This window comes from Oryzias latipes, chromosome 5, assembly GCF_053564925.1.
Source record: "Oryzias latipes strain Hd-rR chromosome 5, Olatipes_Hd-rR_3.1".
Taxonomy (NCBI): domain Eukaryota; kingdom Metazoa; phylum Chordata; class Actinopteri; order Beloniformes; family Adrianichthyidae; genus Oryzias; species Oryzias latipes.
In genome coordinates this window covers 26,806,816-26,825,342 of record NC_136241.1, presented here as the reverse complement: position 1 = coordinate 26,825,342, position 18,527 = coordinate 26,806,816, and the positions used below count along the sequence as shown (strand labels likewise).

The 18,527-nt window shown below is 40.4% G+C and overlaps 1 protein-coding gene across 1 annotated transcript; it reads left to right on the top strand.

The window, feature by feature from the left end:
- The first annotated feature begins 616 nt into the window (after window positions 1-616).
- nucks1a (nuclear casein kinase and cyclin-dependent kinase substrate 1a) lies at window positions 617-12,098 on the top strand. Its single transcript, XM_004069048.4, has 8 exons — window positions 617-965; window positions 7,122-7,168; window positions 7,727-7,817; window positions 7,939-7,985; window positions 8,058-8,207; window positions 9,348-9,497; window positions 9,575-9,727; window positions 11,141-12,098. The coding sequence occupies exons 1-8, from the start codon at window positions 949-951 to the stop codon at window positions 11,380-11,382; spliced, it is 897 nt and encodes a 298-aa protein (XP_004069096.1). The 5' UTR covers window positions 617-948; the 3' UTR covers window positions 11,383-12,098.
- Window positions 12,099-18,527: the final 6,429 nt, after the last annotated feature.

The window sequence follows — 18,527 nt, the reverse complement described above, 5'->3', positions numbered from 1 at the left end:
CTACGATCTAAAGTAATTTTTATTTTGTAATAAATGTATTTTGTTATCCATAACATCCTTCATCCTAAATTAGTGTGATTTTGCAATCCTAATGAAATCCTAATAATTCCAAATTAAATTTGCAAAAATTACTGATATAACTTTGATGTTAGAAATATTTTAATTGTTTTTTTTTTAATTCAATTTGGAGCAAATTCAAATAAAGTAGACATTTCCCGTCTACTGTCAAATAATGCCCGTGTTGTAAGGCTGCAGCAGATGCATGAATACCTGCATCCCCTGCTGCAGTAAGCCTGGCAGGTGAGACCAGGAAAATGCATTTTTTATAATCTCTAATGACGATGATCAATTAATTATTGATTGTATATGACGTTTGCACGCTAAGTGTGATCTATAATTGCAGCGTAGCTTTTTGGTCTTGCGGGACCCACGCTGGATTTCATGTTTGCATCCAGACTGAGGGCCTCTTTTTGTTTTCTCAAACACTGCCGTGTCTAACAAACCTGCTGGCAAAGGCGGAGAAAGACAAGTTTTAAAAATACGTTGACGAGCAGCTGTCTCGTCCAATAGGATAGCAGTTTGATGTTCAAACGAGCCAATGGCGGGACAGAGGAGCCCTGTCGTTCGTTCCACGGCTCAATGGGGCGGTGCTTGTCGGCTGGAAGCCACCCCTCCAGGCCGCGGGGTTTGGTTGCACGCAGGCTGCAGTTTCAGTTTGTTTTATTCACCATTTTGAGTAGCTGTGGGTTTTGAAAAAGATTATTTGTGTTTGGAGGACGTCTCGCTGCCGTTTCTTGGTTTTCGAGCGCTAGTTCGTACGGCGGAGTAGTTCGTCGACCTCCTCAGTGTTTTGCAGAGCGGGAATCTATTTCTTTCCTCCCCCTCCTTGCTTTTTTTCCCTTCTCCCCCTTTTCTCATATCCCAGACCTCTATTAGTATTCCTGCAAAATGTCAAGACCAGTGAGGTAAGTTTGCTAAATCCGTTCTTGTTTCGCTCTGCCTTAACAACGTGTCGGTGCTAGTCGGCTGCGCGGGGAACGTGCAAGCTCCCCTCCGCGTTGCGTTTTATGAACCTCGTTTTTTTGTGTGTTTATTCCATAAAAAAATAATGGATGCGGGTGAGGGGGAGGGTTGGACGTGCTAGCCAGTGTGTCCCGTCTTGTCCCTCGCTAACATGTATCCCAGCGGCGTGGACTGTCCGCCTCGAGATAACGCGCAGCCCAGCCACTGACTCGCGCCCGTCACGCTGGGAAACGTCTCCACGAGGCGCATTGTCGCAGATAATGTAGGCCACGCGGAAAAATCAGTCGGGGGGATTTCAAAACAGCCACGTTCGTCACTGACCAGACAGCATTTTTTTCCCTCCCCGTCTTCAACTAGGGCGAGAATATGGCTACCCATTCATCCAGGGGAGGATCTAAAATGCTGCCACAGTAGCCCCCACCGAGGAGAAAAAAAAAGAGGTGGTGGTTGGCCTTGGGTTTTGATCTCGTTACCGCGCAGACTCGCTGCTCGAGCCGCCATTATCTCCACATCGCACTTTTGTAACAATGGAGTCTGCTGGTGTTTCGGGGAGTGTGTTGGTAACTTAAGGGGGGAGTTTAACACAGACACGTTTTCGGCGCTGGCTGTAAATTAACTGTGCTGGCTGATGTCAGAAGAAGGCGGGAAGCTAAAAGAGGGACTACTCCCCCCTCTGGAGCTGGTTCTTCGCTGCCATGATCTCCCATCTGGGTGTCAGAGCTCCATTATTGCGATTTTAAACGCTTTCGTGTGTGCTTTTTCCCGCCCACAGTCCGTCAGTTTACACCATTTTCGATCTAACTATGAGTGTTAAAACCAAAAATAATTGTGTGCGTGTCTTTTTTTTAAATCAATCTTTTCAAAATGTGGCCCCGCCCATTTTTCCTGTTTCGTTTGTTACCATTTGTTTTGCCATTTCCGGTTTAAATGAGATAAAAAATTCCAAAATAAATGCAATAGTGAGAAATAACTGTCAGTATCAGAAAGGAAATGCCTACAAAAATATAGAAATTTCAAATATATATATATATATATATATATATACCATTTTTGTTCTTTGTACAATTCGGTTGTTTGTTTTATTGTTGCTATTTTTGCGTGTGTGACAAAATTAGATCATTGTGAAGTTCAAAGAAATTGCTAGAAGGCTTTATTTTGAAATTCAAAGTAAACACACAACCAACCCAAATTTTAATCTTTTTATTTTCATTGACTGTCAATTAGGGCTGCACGATATGAGGAAAACACTCGATGTGCGATATTAGAGATTAAAATTTCGATAACGATATAATTTGCGGTATATAAGCAAATAGCAAAATAACCAAATAACCATTCCCATTACATTGCAACAGTTTAAAAATTATACTCCAAATGTCACTCGTCGACATAGGTGACAAACATCTAACGTAATAGGCCTCCATCCGATTGGTCAAATGCATAAAGGGATTTATTTGATTCATTAAATGGTTCAAGCTGACATAAGATTGTTTTAGCACATTTAAGGTTTGCGATTTATTGCGATATTTGCCGTCTTTTGCGATATGCATATTGCAGAGCTGGATTTTGCGATAACAATAAATTTGTTTTTGTTTTTTAATTTTATTTTCTATTGTGCAGGCCTACTGTCAATAGTAATAAATATAACTCTATAAGCTAAGTCTTTATCACAATAAGTGTAATCTAATTTAATACCCATATTGACACCAACATGATTATGGCAGATATAAAACTGAGTATAAACATTTTTTACACTTGACATTGATTGACAGCTGTAGCGCCTGCCATGTGGCATCCAAATTACACGCTATAAAATTAAAAGGTGCACATAATATTTTTTCTGGTTATTTCCATTGGAGTCAACTTTAGTCTGTCAATATTAATTTGACTTAATTTGACAATTAATTCCTTTTATGGGGAATGCAAACTTTTAAGCTTTTTCTCTATAAAATGCAAAGGCCCTTTTACATTTTCTAGATTTCTTTTTTTTGTTATTGTTGTGGCTTTTTTAAAGCCATCATTAATATTATGGCTATTTTTTGCGTGTGCACATCCCCTGCATCAAAATGTGTGATTGTCACAATTGCAATGTAGCCAAAAGTTTGCGTCCTTCATTGGTGGGACTTGCACTTTAGCTGTACTTTACAGTTTTTAAATTAAAGACCCACTCCGACGAAAGTTGTGTTTTTGGTGGTTTTTAACATTTTCATATGGCATTTTGTGATTATGGAGGACGCCTATAAAGAAAAGTAAGCTTAAAACTGAAATTCGGAGTCATTCTTTATTTAAATTGTGAATCAAGAGCTTACTTGTGATGTAGAAAATACGGTGGGTGGATCACAAGCTTCCTGCTGTGCTCCACTCTGATTCATACATGTGCAGACCAACAGATCCATTTACGTCTTTGTTTTCCTCGTCTGAGCTGGCGTCTGTCTCAAAACTGTTCGTCTGGTCACCAGCAACGTTAGGTTGGGGTTGTGAGGGGCTGTAAGCTAATGGGAGAGCATAAATGGAGAGCTAGGGCTTCACAAAATGAGCAAAACTTGAGGTTTGCAGTATTATTGGTCAATGTGACGACTATATAATTTGCGATACCTCAACAAATAGCAAAACAACTAAGAACATAATTAAATTGCGCTCCAACTGACCCTCATCTACATAGGAAGTGAGCATCTAACATAAAAAGGCTCAATCTGATTGGTCAGTCCGGTTGGTGCAATGCATAAATGGATTTATTTGATTCGTTAAATACTTCAACCTGCCATAAGACTGTTTTAGCACATTTAAGGTTAGCATTTATCACTATTTTTGCTGGCGATATGCGTATTGCACAGCTTGATATTGCGATAACGATAAGTTTACAATTTATTGTGCAGGCCTAAGGAGAGCTCTCAGCAATTCTTTGTGTCTACAGTCCCACTCACAATGATTTAATGATCTACTGCCGCTTTGCAGAAACTGTCCTAGAAAATGGCAAAAAGGTTTTTTTGATTTTGGCTAAAACTGCATGGTCATAATTAAAAGACCACTCCGCACTAGGAGTCTAACGTTGAATCAATGATCTAAGAGGCACGTTGGTAAAATAATCGACCTATGTCATTAGAAAATCCTTTTAAAATGAAATAAATCAATCATGTAAATTACCATTTGTAATTTTTCAAAGACGTGTTCTGTTTGTTATTTTTAAGTGGAAAAACAGCAGTGGCCTGAACTCTTATGAAACTAAAATGTTAATGAATTTGATTTTGATGTGACATGAATTTGATTTATCTCTGAGTCACACTGGTTGAAGTTTTTGGTTAAAGATGTCCTGGCTCCATTTGAGGTCAATGAATTGGTTCGTTGGGAATAAATATCAACTATGAATTGTAATGCCAACCACAAAATATAAAATGAAACACATTCTTGTTTTAGGATTAAATTCTTCCTCTGAGTCAAAAAGCCAACAATAGTCCGAGCTGTTAAAAATGTTTTTTCTATTTGCTCTAACAGCAAAATGGTCTCCTCCTTGAAACTTTAGAAAAATATTGATGAATAAATATAAATTAAATAAAAAAGTCATATCTGTATAATGGTCCAAATTGTGTAGCTTGGAAAGTAGTCAAAGTGACACAGGAAAATAGTTTTCGGCTGGGGTCAACAGCCAATTCCATCTGCAGACAGAAGCGGCTTCTTTGTCCGTCTAATCCAAGGTGCTGCTTTCCACCGAAAGAAGAGCCCTGCTGGTTGCACAGACCACTGGGAAAATGATATAAATGTTTTGATCATAGCAGTAAGTCTTTTATGAGCCAATATTAGAGCTTTAAACTGGATTTTATTGGAACAATGATGATTTACGAACAGGAGATGTGATCAATATTAGTTTTACAGTCAGAGCGCAGCAGGTTTGCAGCTGCAGCCAGCCTCAGTTTAGAGCTGTAAAGACGCCGTCATCCTGTGAAGGAATCACTGTCTGAGGAGTTCTCCACACACTTTATGAACCCCTGTCATTAAACCTATATATTTGTGGCCATTACTGTTTGATGGCGGCGGAATGCTGGAGTGTTTGCGTTGTGTGAGAATAGTGTAACTGTATTCTAGCTGGATGCTGTCACTCTAAAATGCCAAACCGCCTCTGCATGCTGTGACAGCTCCACCTGACAGCTGCAGACACGTGTGTCAGTGCTGTCAGAGATCCTCGCTGTAGGACACGCATGTTTTTACAATGCGATCCCACTGACGTTCCTTAATAAAAGAGCAGAATGGGATTCCTAACACTGTAGTTATTGGTTATTGCTAAGTTATTGGTTATTGCTAAGTTAGAGTGAAAAGGTTTTGTTTTCTGAAAATTGAAGAATAATTTTCATATTCTTTAGTGGATTTTAGGAATAACCATGGTTGTCATTCGAGCTAAGCGAGGAAACAATGAGCAAAACTGCTTTATTATATTGTGCTTCATCTGGATTTGATGTTGGATAAATATTTTTCGATTTGTTTGGCATGGGACTTAAAGAAGCTCCCCTGTAGACCTGTACAAGACTGGGATGAAATGATCTACAATAAGCAAGCAGCTTAGTGAGAATAGATCAACTGTTGGAGCAATTATTAGAAAATGAAAAAAGGAAGATCAATGATGATCTTTATCCACCTGGAGCTCCATGCAAGATCTCACCTGACATGGTACATATCATCTTGAGCCACAAGCTACATGGGGGAACTGGTCAATGAAAGAGGGCTGGGACCGCAGTTACAAAGATAACTATGGCAACTCACAACATTGTCATGAATTATATTACTGCAGTGCTCCAAAGGCCCTCCTGCTTACACCAGCTCATGTCCAAGCCTGCCTGAAACCATCTGGATAATCCAGAGGATTGAGAGAAGGTCCTGTGACCGAAATGGTACTATTTGGCACTCGCCACGTTTGGAGGAGAAAGAATGCAAAGTTCCATCCAATGAAACCCGTAAAGCCACTATGAAGCATGGGGGTGGAAGTATCATGGTTTGGTGTTTTACAAACTGGGTGGGACAATGACAGTGATCCTGAACACAGTGCCTGGGCATCCAAGGAGTGGCGACATAAAAACTATTTCAAGGTTCTGGAGTGTTCTATCCGGTCTGTGGACCTCAATCCTATGGAAAATCTTTTCTACTGTACATGCAGATTATCTTTTTTTTTTTTTTTTTTGTCCTGTCCTGCAAATTAACACACAGATTGTCAAATTTAAGCAACCACTGAAATAGTGAATGGAGATAAGTCACCTGTTTGTGTGCTACTGCTTAACCCAAGAGAACCCAGGCCCTCGGTTTTTGTTGTTTTGTTGCCAGCTTGAAAAGCCCTGGAGAAAATAGTTGTTGGGTTCTCTAGTTAAGTCGGGTCTATGAAGGCTGAACCTTTTGTGTTGCTCGTTAATTTTGACACAACACATCCATTACTACAGGTGGCTGTGTGCTACCAAAAAAAGGTCACCGCAGAGAAAAATGTGATGATGTGTCCAAGAGCCATAGCTGATGGCAGCAATAAATCATTTGAAGCAAGAACCCTGAACTAAATGACTGTTTATATTAAGAATCAAAGTTAACAGATCTGTAAAAATCACCGCTATAACCATAGAGAGGATACAGTCATCTACAGGTTGGAGACGTTTTCTAATGAATTTGATTGTAACAAGATGTTTGTCTAGTTTTCCATCATTTAGGATTTTCAATTTGTCTCTTAAAATGTTAAGATTATTGGGTTTTGTCATTGATGTACATTTATTTCATTTATTGGGATTCTTATGAATAAGATTATCATAGAAGTTTACTTGACTGATTTATGTTTAGACGTGAAAATTAATAGAATCTCTGTGTTGTTGCGCTCATTCCTCTGCGTTTGCTTCCAAATCCATGGTTGTCTGTCATCTCCTGAGACTTTAACCACATTGGACTTGGAAACTGAAGGTGGTCTCATGTCAGGTTCAACACAGATATCCTCATGCTGTCCAGACACTGATGCACAGCTCGCCTCGGGTTTCCTGTTAGAGATGATACCATTGGCACAACCATACCCCCCTAAACTGTCCGTATCGCGTGTTAGCCCAACAAAACTGATGATTTTCCGTTATGTTCTGTCTTCACAGGAACAGGAAAGTGGTAAACTACTCACAGTTCAACGAGTCTGACGCAGGTGAGTGGCGTCCTGTTCCTTAAAACAAGGACTAACTAAACCACCCAACTTTAAACTAGACCAGTAGATATCCAATTCACTTATTTATACATTTTTGCAACTGTGACCAGTGATTAATCTTTAGACCAACGATTTTCTAAACCCTCACAGCTCCACCAATTCTCATATTAGCCACAATCGCTGGAAAGGTAAAATGATTGGGCAGAATTGTACAGCCTAACTGATAAAAAAGCGAACCACCTAAACGAGGCAACAAAATTCATGTTTTTATGTGAAACCGGCAGTACTGTATACGTTGTACTGGTACCAATTTGGCACCAAGTTTCAGGACCCATTCTTTCTAAAATTTCACTCGTGTCTCTTTAGAAATCCATCCACAGACGTGGATCATTAAAAAGTTAAAATATGGTAAATCTTTTAATGGATTTCATTGGCGTGTGTCCGACAGGACAGGTGTGTCTGTGACACCTGCAGCTTTCAAAGAATGAGCGTAGCATTTCTGTCTGTGGGAGCCTTTTTCTGACTTTCGACTGAACTCTAGCTCCTCTTTTTCTGCAGAAGAGGAGTACGGCGATGACAAGCCGAAGAAAGTGCGACCAGCCCCTCGTGAGCCCAAGCACAAGCGATCAAAGAACTCGCAGGATGAAAGGTTAGCACTCGGTGGAACCCCGCAGCTTCCTGTTCACGTTTGAACGGGAGCAGAGACATCTGTGTTTTTGTGTTCGACTGAGCAAAATGTTTTTTCTCAGACTGTCTTTGTTTTGTTCCAGTGAGGACTCCGACGACAAGCTTTCCAAATCCAAAAACGATTCAGCTGGTGAGTTTCTGGTCAGTGTGTAGCGGCGCTGTGCTTGACCGGCCAACACTGAACTGTCTTGTTACGATCCAGATGACTTTGGCAGCGAAGAAGAAGAAAACGAGTTTGGAGAGGAGGAGGAAGAAGGAGGAAGCGACTATGAAGAAGAGAGAGGCAAAAAGGCAAAGAAAGCCAAGCCGGAGAAGCCCAGCAAGCGGGGTCCGAAGAGGAAACGACCTGCAGGTCAGTCCTGTTCACACGGTGATGGCGGCTCCGCTACTGAACACCGGCAACGACCTATAACCACCAGGTGCAGTGTGGGGTTCCGAGTCTTGCCCAAGGACATTTTGACACATGGGCAGGCAAGGCTGGAACAAACCTGCGATCTTCTGATCAGAGGTCACCGCTCTCCCTCTGCGCCATGGCTGCCCGTAACTTGTAACAAGTATCCAAATACTCGGATACTCGTAATCTGCTCCCGAAAAATGTAGTTCATTTCTTTGTGACATCCGAATTGATTCATTTCTTAATATAAGAAAGGGTAGTAGAATTACACCTCAGACGGCGCAATCATCACTTTACAATGAAAGAATAGTGGTCATTTGAAAAAAACAGCTAAAGAAACCAATTGTTCTACCTTCACAGGAAGTAAAGACATTTTCAAAGTAAAGTGTGGATAAAGGATTTCATTTTGAAAGTTGAGCTATGAAGGGTTTTTGCAGACAAAAAATGAGACTGGAGATAATTTTACTTTGAAGAAAAAAAGGTTCTAAAAAACAAATATGTTTTAAATATGGTCAACAATTTAAATTTAAAAAATCTAATGAATATCAATGTTAGAAAAAGTCTTATGATCAATTATGTGACATCGTACACAAAGATTAATAGCAATTTTGGGCATCATAATTGTTAAACTGGTTTTGTATCTGGAACAGATTGCTCTATTATTTTTGGTTCTTTAATGTTATTTTCTAATACCTGCAGTTCACCTCTGAAACCTGGACATGTATAACCTGCTGAAAGATGACACAAACATTTGCTTTCTGCTCAGTTGCAGTTTGTTGTGGAAACTAGGTGGGATTAATGTTCTCTTTAGCCAATCGGATCCGTCGTCCGGATCACATGATATCGTTTCCAGCTTTTCATTCCTGACCGAAGGGACAATGAGACCAACTTCAATTTGACTAAATGAATCTGATGACTGCAGCTTTAGTTGTTATTGAGTAGTTTTCTTCAATCTGGCTCGCACACAAACACGCAACCCTCCTTTGATGATGTCATCATGACCCATGGTCTTTAAGCTTTAACGGAAAAATGAGGAAACGTGTAAAAACCTCTTTCTAGTAGTTTCTATGAAGAGTTTCTGCTCGTTTCTCTGTGCAGATGACAGCGACGACGACAAGGAAGTGAGTCGAAAGCGTACAGTGCGCCAGGCGGCGTCCAAGGCCGCGTCCAAACAGAGAGAGATCCTGCTGGGAGACGGAGGCAGCGAGGACGAGGAGCACGAGGACCAGGAGGAGCCGTTCTTAGACCGTACGTACACCGTCAATCGTCAACGCCATCGGGTCTTGTTCGGCCACCATGCACGCTCTCACGGTTTCTGTCTGCAGCTGACGAGTCGGGAAGCGATGAAGACTTCATGGTTGAGGACGATGATGACAGCGACTACGGCCGCTCCAAGAAGAGGAGCAAGAAAGTGATCCGACGGGGACAGCCGGACAAGAAAGAGAAGAAAAGCCCCAAACCACGACTAAAGGCCACAGGTGAGGTTTTACAACGGGACACAGGAGCGCCATTTCACAGAGGTGTAACAATTCTTCCATGTATTGCTTTATATTCCTACCATCAGACCAGATTGAAACTGAAAACAAGTCTGTAACGGCCTTCCGTCATTATAAAATGTTTTTAAAAAAGAATAAATCAACATTGGAAAAGTGCCATGTTTGGATTGATGCACGATGACGTAAAGATGCTGTGACGTCATAACCAAGCGCCAGAAAAGTGGAAAACAGACTTGATAGCGGAGAGCAGAGAGGACATGGAGCAAAACCGTACCACGGCAGAATTACGCTGCAATGTGTGGAAATGCTTTGGATGTAAAAAAAAAAAAGAGAAATTTTACCCTTGCTCACTGTTTAAAGGCTTTAGTAAAATACAACACGACTAATCTCTCACTAAACCCAGTGTGTTTTCTGCGTCACAAATGGGACCTTTTTCAAACAGCATTTTTTTGCTCCTGAATTACAAGGATTGGAATAAAGAAATACTGAGAAATGCAATTTCGAGCTTAATTTTCTTTATAAATGTCCTCCATCATCAGAAAAACGCCACAAGGACATGTTAAAAACACCAAAAACACCGTTTTCATTTGAGTGGGTCTCTTTAGGACGACATGATGATTTTTACATGCTGGCTATCCAGCTACATCTTGGACTCGTCTGGCTGCAGACGGTGATGTCAGCCCTGCTGAAGCCTCATGCTTTGCTAGCATGTTAAGAATTTTTGGCTAAACACGTCCTCATCGCTTTTGAGTCAGGGATTTAAGTCGTATTGTTAAAAAAGGAACCAATATTAACTTTCATATCTGAATCATATCTGTAGTTATGATATGAATCGAAACATTCAAATAGTCTTTACAGCCCTACTTATGATGCATTTTAAACTGAAATGACATCAACGGACTTCAAAGTGTGAGAAAAAACTTTCGGAACCCAAGAGACTCCAAAGGAATTTCAAAATAAAGAACACATATTTTAAACTTTATTTTGAAATTCCCTTACTACAATAAATATATCGCCATTTTTTTTCTATGTCCAAAACTACATTTATAAAATCTATTGTGCTGAAAATTTCCCATAAGTCTCTTCGAAAAACCAGTGTGCATTGATCCTCACTAGATTGGTGGATTTAGACCACAATGCATTGTCTTTGTCATTAAAAAAATGTGTGTAGAATTGTTTTATAAATTATCCAACGTTTTCATTATCAGAACACAGTGGATTCATTAATTCTTCACCAAATGTTTTTATTTTTAAATGTCATATTTTCCTTTTTTTTCCTTTTTAAAGTGCTCATGTGTATGAATTGTGTTAAAATCCAAGACTTTTAGGGGTTTGGGGGCTGTGAGATGATGCTGATCATTTATTCACGTCGTTTATTTACTCCTCACCCCCCAGTGACCCCCAGCCCAATGAAAGGAAAGGGGAAGGGACGCCGCGGCGCCAAGCCCGTGGAGAAGAACTCACCCAAAGAGGAGGAGGAAGACGAGGAGCCCGAGAGCCCCGTAGAGGACGAGGAGGAAGAGGCAGAGAAGAAGGAGAGCTCCCCCGCCCCTAAGACAAAGAAAGAAGCTGAGGAGGAGGAAGAGGAAGAAGAGGAGGAGGGCTCAGAAGAAGAGGCGCCCTCTGGAGAAGACTAGAAGATGGTACCGGATGGAAGCCCATCGTCCACATCTCTTTCTCTTCGTCTCTTTGTTTTCTTTTGTTGCTCTGCATTTAGAGTTGTTGTTTGTTTGTTTTTTTCCTCGCGGCGGCCTGGCTCAACGGTTTCCCCCCTTTTTTTTTTTTTTTTTGTCAATTCGTTTCCAGCAGCTTCTGCGAAACCGCCGGCGAGCGTCCGTCCTGATCCTCACCAACACTATTGACTTCAGAGTTAATTCCTCCTCCTTTCTTTCTTTGCCGCCTCATCCGGTTAACTATTTAAGCGTCTCTTTTCTGACTCAAAGCCTTCATGTGTGTTCAAAACCCGCGCCGATTCTCGCCGCCACTTCAGACTTCACAAACGCGTTCCTATTTTCTGCTCGTCAGCTGCTTCTCGGCAACGGTTTGTGGTTGTTGGTCAGGCTTTCGGTTTTATCGCACATCTCAACACAAACACACAAGACCTCACTGCCTGGCTTCAACCAGCAACCCATTCAAGCCCTTGAGCCAGGCACTGCAGAATTTTTAAAAGAAAAGAAATGCAAGAAGAGATGGTTTTTTTGTTGTTGTTTTGTTTTCAGTTTTAAAAAAGAAAAAAAGTTGAATGTTTTTTCTCCTGCTGTTTCATTGGTCTAATTCCTTATTCAAATTTTTTTTGTAATGTTTGTTTTTTAAGAAAAAGAAATAAAATGTATCATGGTTTTAAAGAAACAAACTGGAGCCCTCTCCGCTATCTTCTCTTCGTCAGTCGTAAACCTTTGGATGCTTCGCGGCTGAAGCTGGGAGGTCCAGCGATCCAGGATCTCCGCATGGAACGACTCTAGGAGGTTTAGGTCTTTGCTGTCAATCAGGATCAAATCGGTGCCATCAGAACCTAAAGTCATAAACGATTGCCAAATTTTAGAGATTTAAGAGGTCGTCGGTTAGCAGTGATTGTTGTGAGTCGGTCAGAGTCAAGGTTCCTATGGCAACCACTCTTACCTTCCTGTAGTGCACATGTTGGAAGTCTGCACCCCTACCATTTGAAAGCGGGCTCAGGAGAATCTGTCCTATGTTTGTTGTTGAGGCCTCCTAGTTTTTTAAGGCATCGATTGGTCAGTTTGTAACTGAAACAACAGAAAAAATGTGACAAAAAGGATTATCAAGAGCAAAATAGGTTATTCTGACCAACAGAATCACTGAGCAGCTGTTTGGTTTTGGCTTCTTTAACGAGTGGCTTCTTCCTGCTTGGAACGCCGCGGGGCGGGCTTCACCCCGTCCAGTTCTCATATACAGACGATGGAATACACACCTTAACAGACTCCTAGGGACTTTCTCCAGTTTTGAATGCAGCTGCTTTCCAAGTTTTTTCATGCATTGAAGCAGTGAATTACTTATAAAGAGCCGTATCCAGCAGAGAGTTCCAGATACGTGATGGAAATCCATCCATCCGTTCCCTAAACCCAGGGATGCTGGAGTCGACGCTGCTAATGAAAGGTGAATGTGGGTCCACCGTGGAAGAAAATCTTGTAAGTTCAGACAAATTTTGTTTTTTTCCTTTATTTCTTGGTATTTTTTACAACACAAATGCAGAAAATCCTACAGTAGAATCACAGTCCAAGGACACTGTGGATTTCTACAGAAAATTAAGACATTTGATTTTTTTTTTTTTATTGAAAACTGCTCAACTTAACAGAATTTAAGACCTTTCTGCCAATTGTTTACTGATGTGTTAGTTAATGCCGTCATTCAGTGTATTTTAAATGATAAAATAGACCTGGAAAAACCACAAACAGCAAACAAATGAATGGGCAACATTTAGCTCCACTGAGAAAACATTCAAGAAGATAACGGTTAAAGAGCAAATAAACACATTTTGTGTTTAGGTATTTATTATGGTACATGTCAAACATCTAGTTCAGTGTATTTTTAAACTGCACACCATTGAAATTTAAAGATTATGTGTAGTTTACCAAATAAAAATTAGATTCTCTGAAAGTATTTTTCTACTTTTAGACTTAGAAGAAAGTTAATTATGGACATACTCCAAAGATAAATCCAAAAACGGGAAAATAAAGTAAAAAAAACAAAAAACCAATACAGCAACAAAATAAAAAACAAGATGTTTTCCTGCTCCTGCTTTTAGCCAGGATCTGAGTGAGGTTTGATCTGACAGTGGCAGAAATTCAGCTTTTACCCGAACTTTCCCGCCACATGGCACCTCACAGACCTGCTCAGTCTCCTCTGGCACAGATGGAGGACGCTTGTTAGAAAGTGACGGTCTGAAATTCTGCTGGAAGTTTGTCTGACATTTGCACAATGAAGCCTGAAGTAAATGATGTCACTAATCCATTGATTTTCTGTCCTCAACAACTGTTCCAGGACAGTGGAATCGTAATAATTATGATTGGGAAAAGAATGAACTGTGTAGAAATGAAAGGAAGGTAGGATTTCCACCTGTTGGCCTAAAAGGTGCATCATTTCAACTGAAAAATTACTCCTGCCAACATCACGAGGCAGAAACATCAAACCTCTGCTGCTCCTGAAGTTGGTGGTGGAAAAGTTCAACTTCTAGAGTTGCGTCTCCAAGGTTACGTGTGTGGGATTTGGGATGCATTTGAGGTTCAAATCCAGGACAGCGCATCTGGTGAGCAACAAAACACTGCTTACAATCACTGCAAACAATCAAGAGGAGGGAGAAAGAGCGAGCGCTCACAAGTTTGATTTTTCTGCTTTCCTGTGTGATAAGGTGATGGGAAGCAACGCCCCGTCGTGCACTGTTGCTAAGAAACCGCAGCGGAGTCTTGACACTCCTAGTGTGGTGCATCGTGCTGCAGTCCTCTCTTCCATATGCTGGGCTCTGGCTGCTGTGGAGGTTCAGAGCGAGCAGCCATGTCAGTCACATCCATAATGACTGTAAATCAGAAATGAGATCATGACAGAACTGCAATCAGATACCCACTGATTTCTACAGAATCTGGATGTTCACTAAATTTGCTTGTTTTGAATAAACAAACATTTGAACTTGATCCTGTTTTTTCCCCCCACAGAATCCTTTCATATGTAAAGAAAATTAGGTTTAAATGAAGTTATCCGAGAGAGAACTGGTGTGATGCGAGAGTTGGCTGATAGAGCAAAGCAAAAGGCACTGGGTTGGTTCGGACATGTTGAAAGAATGGGAAGGGAGCGATTGGTGAAAAGGGTATATGAATCTGATGTGAGTGGAGTGAGAATGAGAGGAAGACCGTGAATGGGATGGACAGAGGGTGTAAGAAGAGCGTTGAATGCAAGAGGGATGACTGTGGTGCAGGGGAGAGAGGCTGCTCAGGACAGGGATGGGTGGAGAGAGCTTGTGTATGGATGAATGGATGGGTGTGGTAGAGGTCTGGTCTTGGGATGAAGCGGCAAGGGGAAACCAGCCTTGGCTGAGGCCCTGCTGTGGAGGTGCCCACACTGGTCTGTGCAGCTGACCCTGGTGCAGTGTGGTGTGGCTTAGACCAGGCCTCAGACCAGTCACACGCACATACACACACATGCACTCACACACTGAAGGAGGAAGGTTTGGGGAAGAGACAGAGGGAGCTAAAATTGTGTGCCTTGTCTAGGCTACCCCACCTTGGTGGGACACAGCCTTGGTAAATAAAAAAAATAAAAAAAAATTTGTTGTTCATTTGTCAGATATGACGGAGCCTTAGGGGCCCACAAAAAATACATTCAAAACAAGTATAAGAAATAAAGCCATAAAATTATGAGAAAAAGTTATAAGAAAAAGTTATAAGAAAAAAGGCAGTAAAATGATGAGAGAAAATAGTAAAATTCAGAGAAAATTGTGAGAGAAAAAATGCCCAAATTTTGAGATAAGATTTAAAACTATGAGAAAAAATTTGTAAAATTGTGAAGAAAAAGTCCAAATAAGAAAATTAATATTTTTGTCCTCATAATATTTACAAAAATATTATGAGGACAAAAAGTAGTAAATTCTTGAGAATTCTTTTTATAAGCATTACGAATTTTTCATTACAAATGCTCCATTTGTTTTATATGAATAGGGCCACCAAATGTAAACAAATATACTAGAATAATGTCCTAAAATGATTAGAAGTAAGCCACACAATTATGAAAAAAGTTAACATTTTATGAGAATAAAATCAGGATTTCTTCTTAATTTTATTATAGTAACAACAATGTTGGAATTACAATGATTTCCTGGGGGGGTTGGATGAAATATTACTAATTAAAAACAAACCACAAGATGATACGGGATTAAAGTCTGGCTAATGTATCTCAATGTTGTCCTTTTTTTATTTTTACTAAAGGTAACATTAGTTATCATGTCAAAAATGTCAATGTTTTCTCCCAATCCTTAAGTTGTACCTCATGTTTAATGAAACAACTTTAAAGGCCTGCAGTCCTGTTCTTCTCTAAACAAGCCTGCAGCTTCTCGCTGGTGGAAATCATTAGTGGATTTTCTCTGGAAAACTGCTATTTGGACTCCCCTTTTATGTAAATAATTTTAAAGAATGGGCTTTGCAGCAGCAGTGAAGGAGCAGGGGAAACCATAAACACAAAGGCTTTTTCCCCCTAAATTATGCTTTTTTTTAATGGATTCATCATATAGTTTGTCAAAAAGATGTTGATAAACTCAAGAGGTTTTATTTTTTCCAACTCTTCCTGAAAGAATCCAGGAACTCAAATGTTATTTTTGATTAGATTTTACATTTTAACAAAATAAATTCTTAAAAACTTATAAAGAATCTGACCCTAATAACCATAATAACTTAGAAAAAAATACAGTTTTTACTCAAGAAACAGTTCACAACTTTTAATAACACATTAAGTTGAAGCCGCTATTGTGTTTTTTCTCTAAGAATGGCAGTTTCCGTATCTCTACAAACACATTTGGTGTACAAAAACATAGAAATAGTTTGTAATCCGTGAATGTTATGCATCTGCAGGACTAAATGAACAATATTCAAACACAGATTGACCTTTTTTAGAGAATTGTGGCTGATAATAGGTTTAGTTAGAAGCTTTGGCTTCTTCTGATCATGCTGGAGCGTTCATGTCTCCTCTGATCCACCAGAGGGCACAGCACACCAACAGAACAAGCTCCTGCAGAGCATTCCCATCAGAGAAACCTGCTGTCTGTTGCCTCACAGTCTGTGAGGTCACACACCTCTTAATGACCGTTATTTCTGAACAAAATGCTCTAAATCTTCATGAAATGGTCCTAAAACCGGGTTCTTTGAAACAGCCATTTGTAAGGGGAAACAGTCTTCAGAAACCACCTTCTGAACTTTTTATTTTTTTATCAAGGAGAAATTTTGACACACAGCTGCACACATTTACTTTGACATGAAGATAATATTTTCAATCAATAAACTAAAATATGTGGATGAAAACTACAATTAATGTCAATGTAGGCCGAAATCTGGAGAAACCGGTTGTTAGAAGCGATTTTCTTATTAAAAGTAACTGTTTTTATCATTTTATTTTACTGGACACACTATTATTATCGGCCACTGGGCGGAGCCCCCGGGGAAGACAGAGGACACGCTGGAGAGGTCCCCCCAGAGGAGCTGGGGGAAGTGGCCGTGGGCGAGGAAAGTCCCTGCATCTTTGCTTAGACTGCTGCCCCCGACTCTGTCCCAGATAAGCAGAGGAAGATGGATGGACTATTATAATTTTCTTTGCATCCAAAGAACACTACACCTACTGTAAAGCACGGGGGTGGAAACATCATGCTTTTGGGGCTGTTTTTCAGCAAAGGGACCGGGATGACTGACGTGTGTAAAGGAAAGAATGAATCGTCAAATTTGGAGTGAAAACCTTCGTCCATCAGCAAGGCCGTTGAAGCTGAAACATGGCTGGGTCTCTCAGCATGACAACAATCCCAAACACACTGTCGGGGTCCTGAAGGAGTGACTTCAATGAAACATTTCAAGGTCTCCGGAGGGGGGAACAGTGCAAAGTAGCAGTTAATCTGATAGAGCACTGATTCATTCAGGGTAATGCACAGAAAGGCATGAATCACAGCTGGATAAAGTCATTGAGCCACTTTGATAACGCTTTTCCATTTAACGCTTGCTTCTGTTCAATCAATGAAGGAAAGGATGAGGGTGATGCTGTTCCTGCAGCTGAGGCTTCAACATGCAAAGAACCATCATTGACCGGGTCTGAATAAAGCATCCAATGGGGTCAAGGTGGGAGTGAACCTGGAAAGACATTTTATTCTGTGAAAGTGGCTGAAGAAATAAAAACACATATTTATTCTGCAGACACATAAATCTGCTGTGAATTATTTTATGAACTCGTAAAGTGGTGTTTCTGGTGATGTTACCATGTTCTTGTGGCATTTTTCTCATAATGGAGGACATTTAAATAGAACATTAAGCTAAAAATTTCATTTCTGAGTATTTGTTTTATGCATATTGTTGTGAATCAGGAGCAGATGACAAAAATGGGATAAAACTGTGAGACTCTAAACAAAGACATATGCTAGCTGGGAACATCTGAATGCTAACATTTTGCTAATCCCATCCAGAAAGATGCTAGTTTCTGTCATTCATTATTCATTGATTACACCGTGGTCCGGGTGAAGACTCGATTCTGATTGGCTACTGGGTGTGGATTAAAAAGTGATGATTGACACCTAAAAAAATGGAAGTCCGGGTACACAGCCCAACCGTTCTATATCACTGCACTGGCTTCTTTGGAACAAACTTTTGCCTCATCGTGTGGAAAAAAAACAAGTGGTAAGAGGTGAACTTTCTCTCTGAACTGATGCTTTATTTATTTATTGATCAGCATGTATATCACTTTCCTTTGCTGCTGCAGTCGAGGTCGAGGTCGGTGCCGGGCCGGCTCAGCTCTTACCATGACAACACCCCGCACCACGTATTAAATAGTCTGCTTTTTGTGAAAAAGCTATTTAAAATGAAAAAATAGACAGAATAAAGTAATAATAATTGATTAAATTTTATTTTTTTTCAAGTGACTATGGTAGAAGCGGGATAATGGCCGACTGCTTCTGCGTCGTCCGTTCATTTCTGGCGGACACCTCGGTGGCCATTACCCCTTACACATGCTAGTGTTTCTTGCATTTCCATGCCAAAGACGCAATAAAAAATTATCCTTAAGGTGTCAGTCTTTTAAAGCAAAAAGT

What these genes read in the sequence shown, in the direction of transcription:
- nucks1a (XM_004069048.4), top strand. An exon ending in GTTCAACGAGTCTGACGCAG is followed by an intron (nt 7,169 to 7,726) that starts GTGAGTGGCGTC and finishes CTTTTTCTGCAG; the next exon opens with AAGAGGAGTACGGCGATGAC. An exon ending in ATCCAAAAACGATTCAGCTG is followed by an intron (nt 7,986 to 8,057) that starts GTGAGTTTCTGG and finishes GTTACGATCCAG; the next exon opens with ATGACTTTGGCAGCGAAGAA.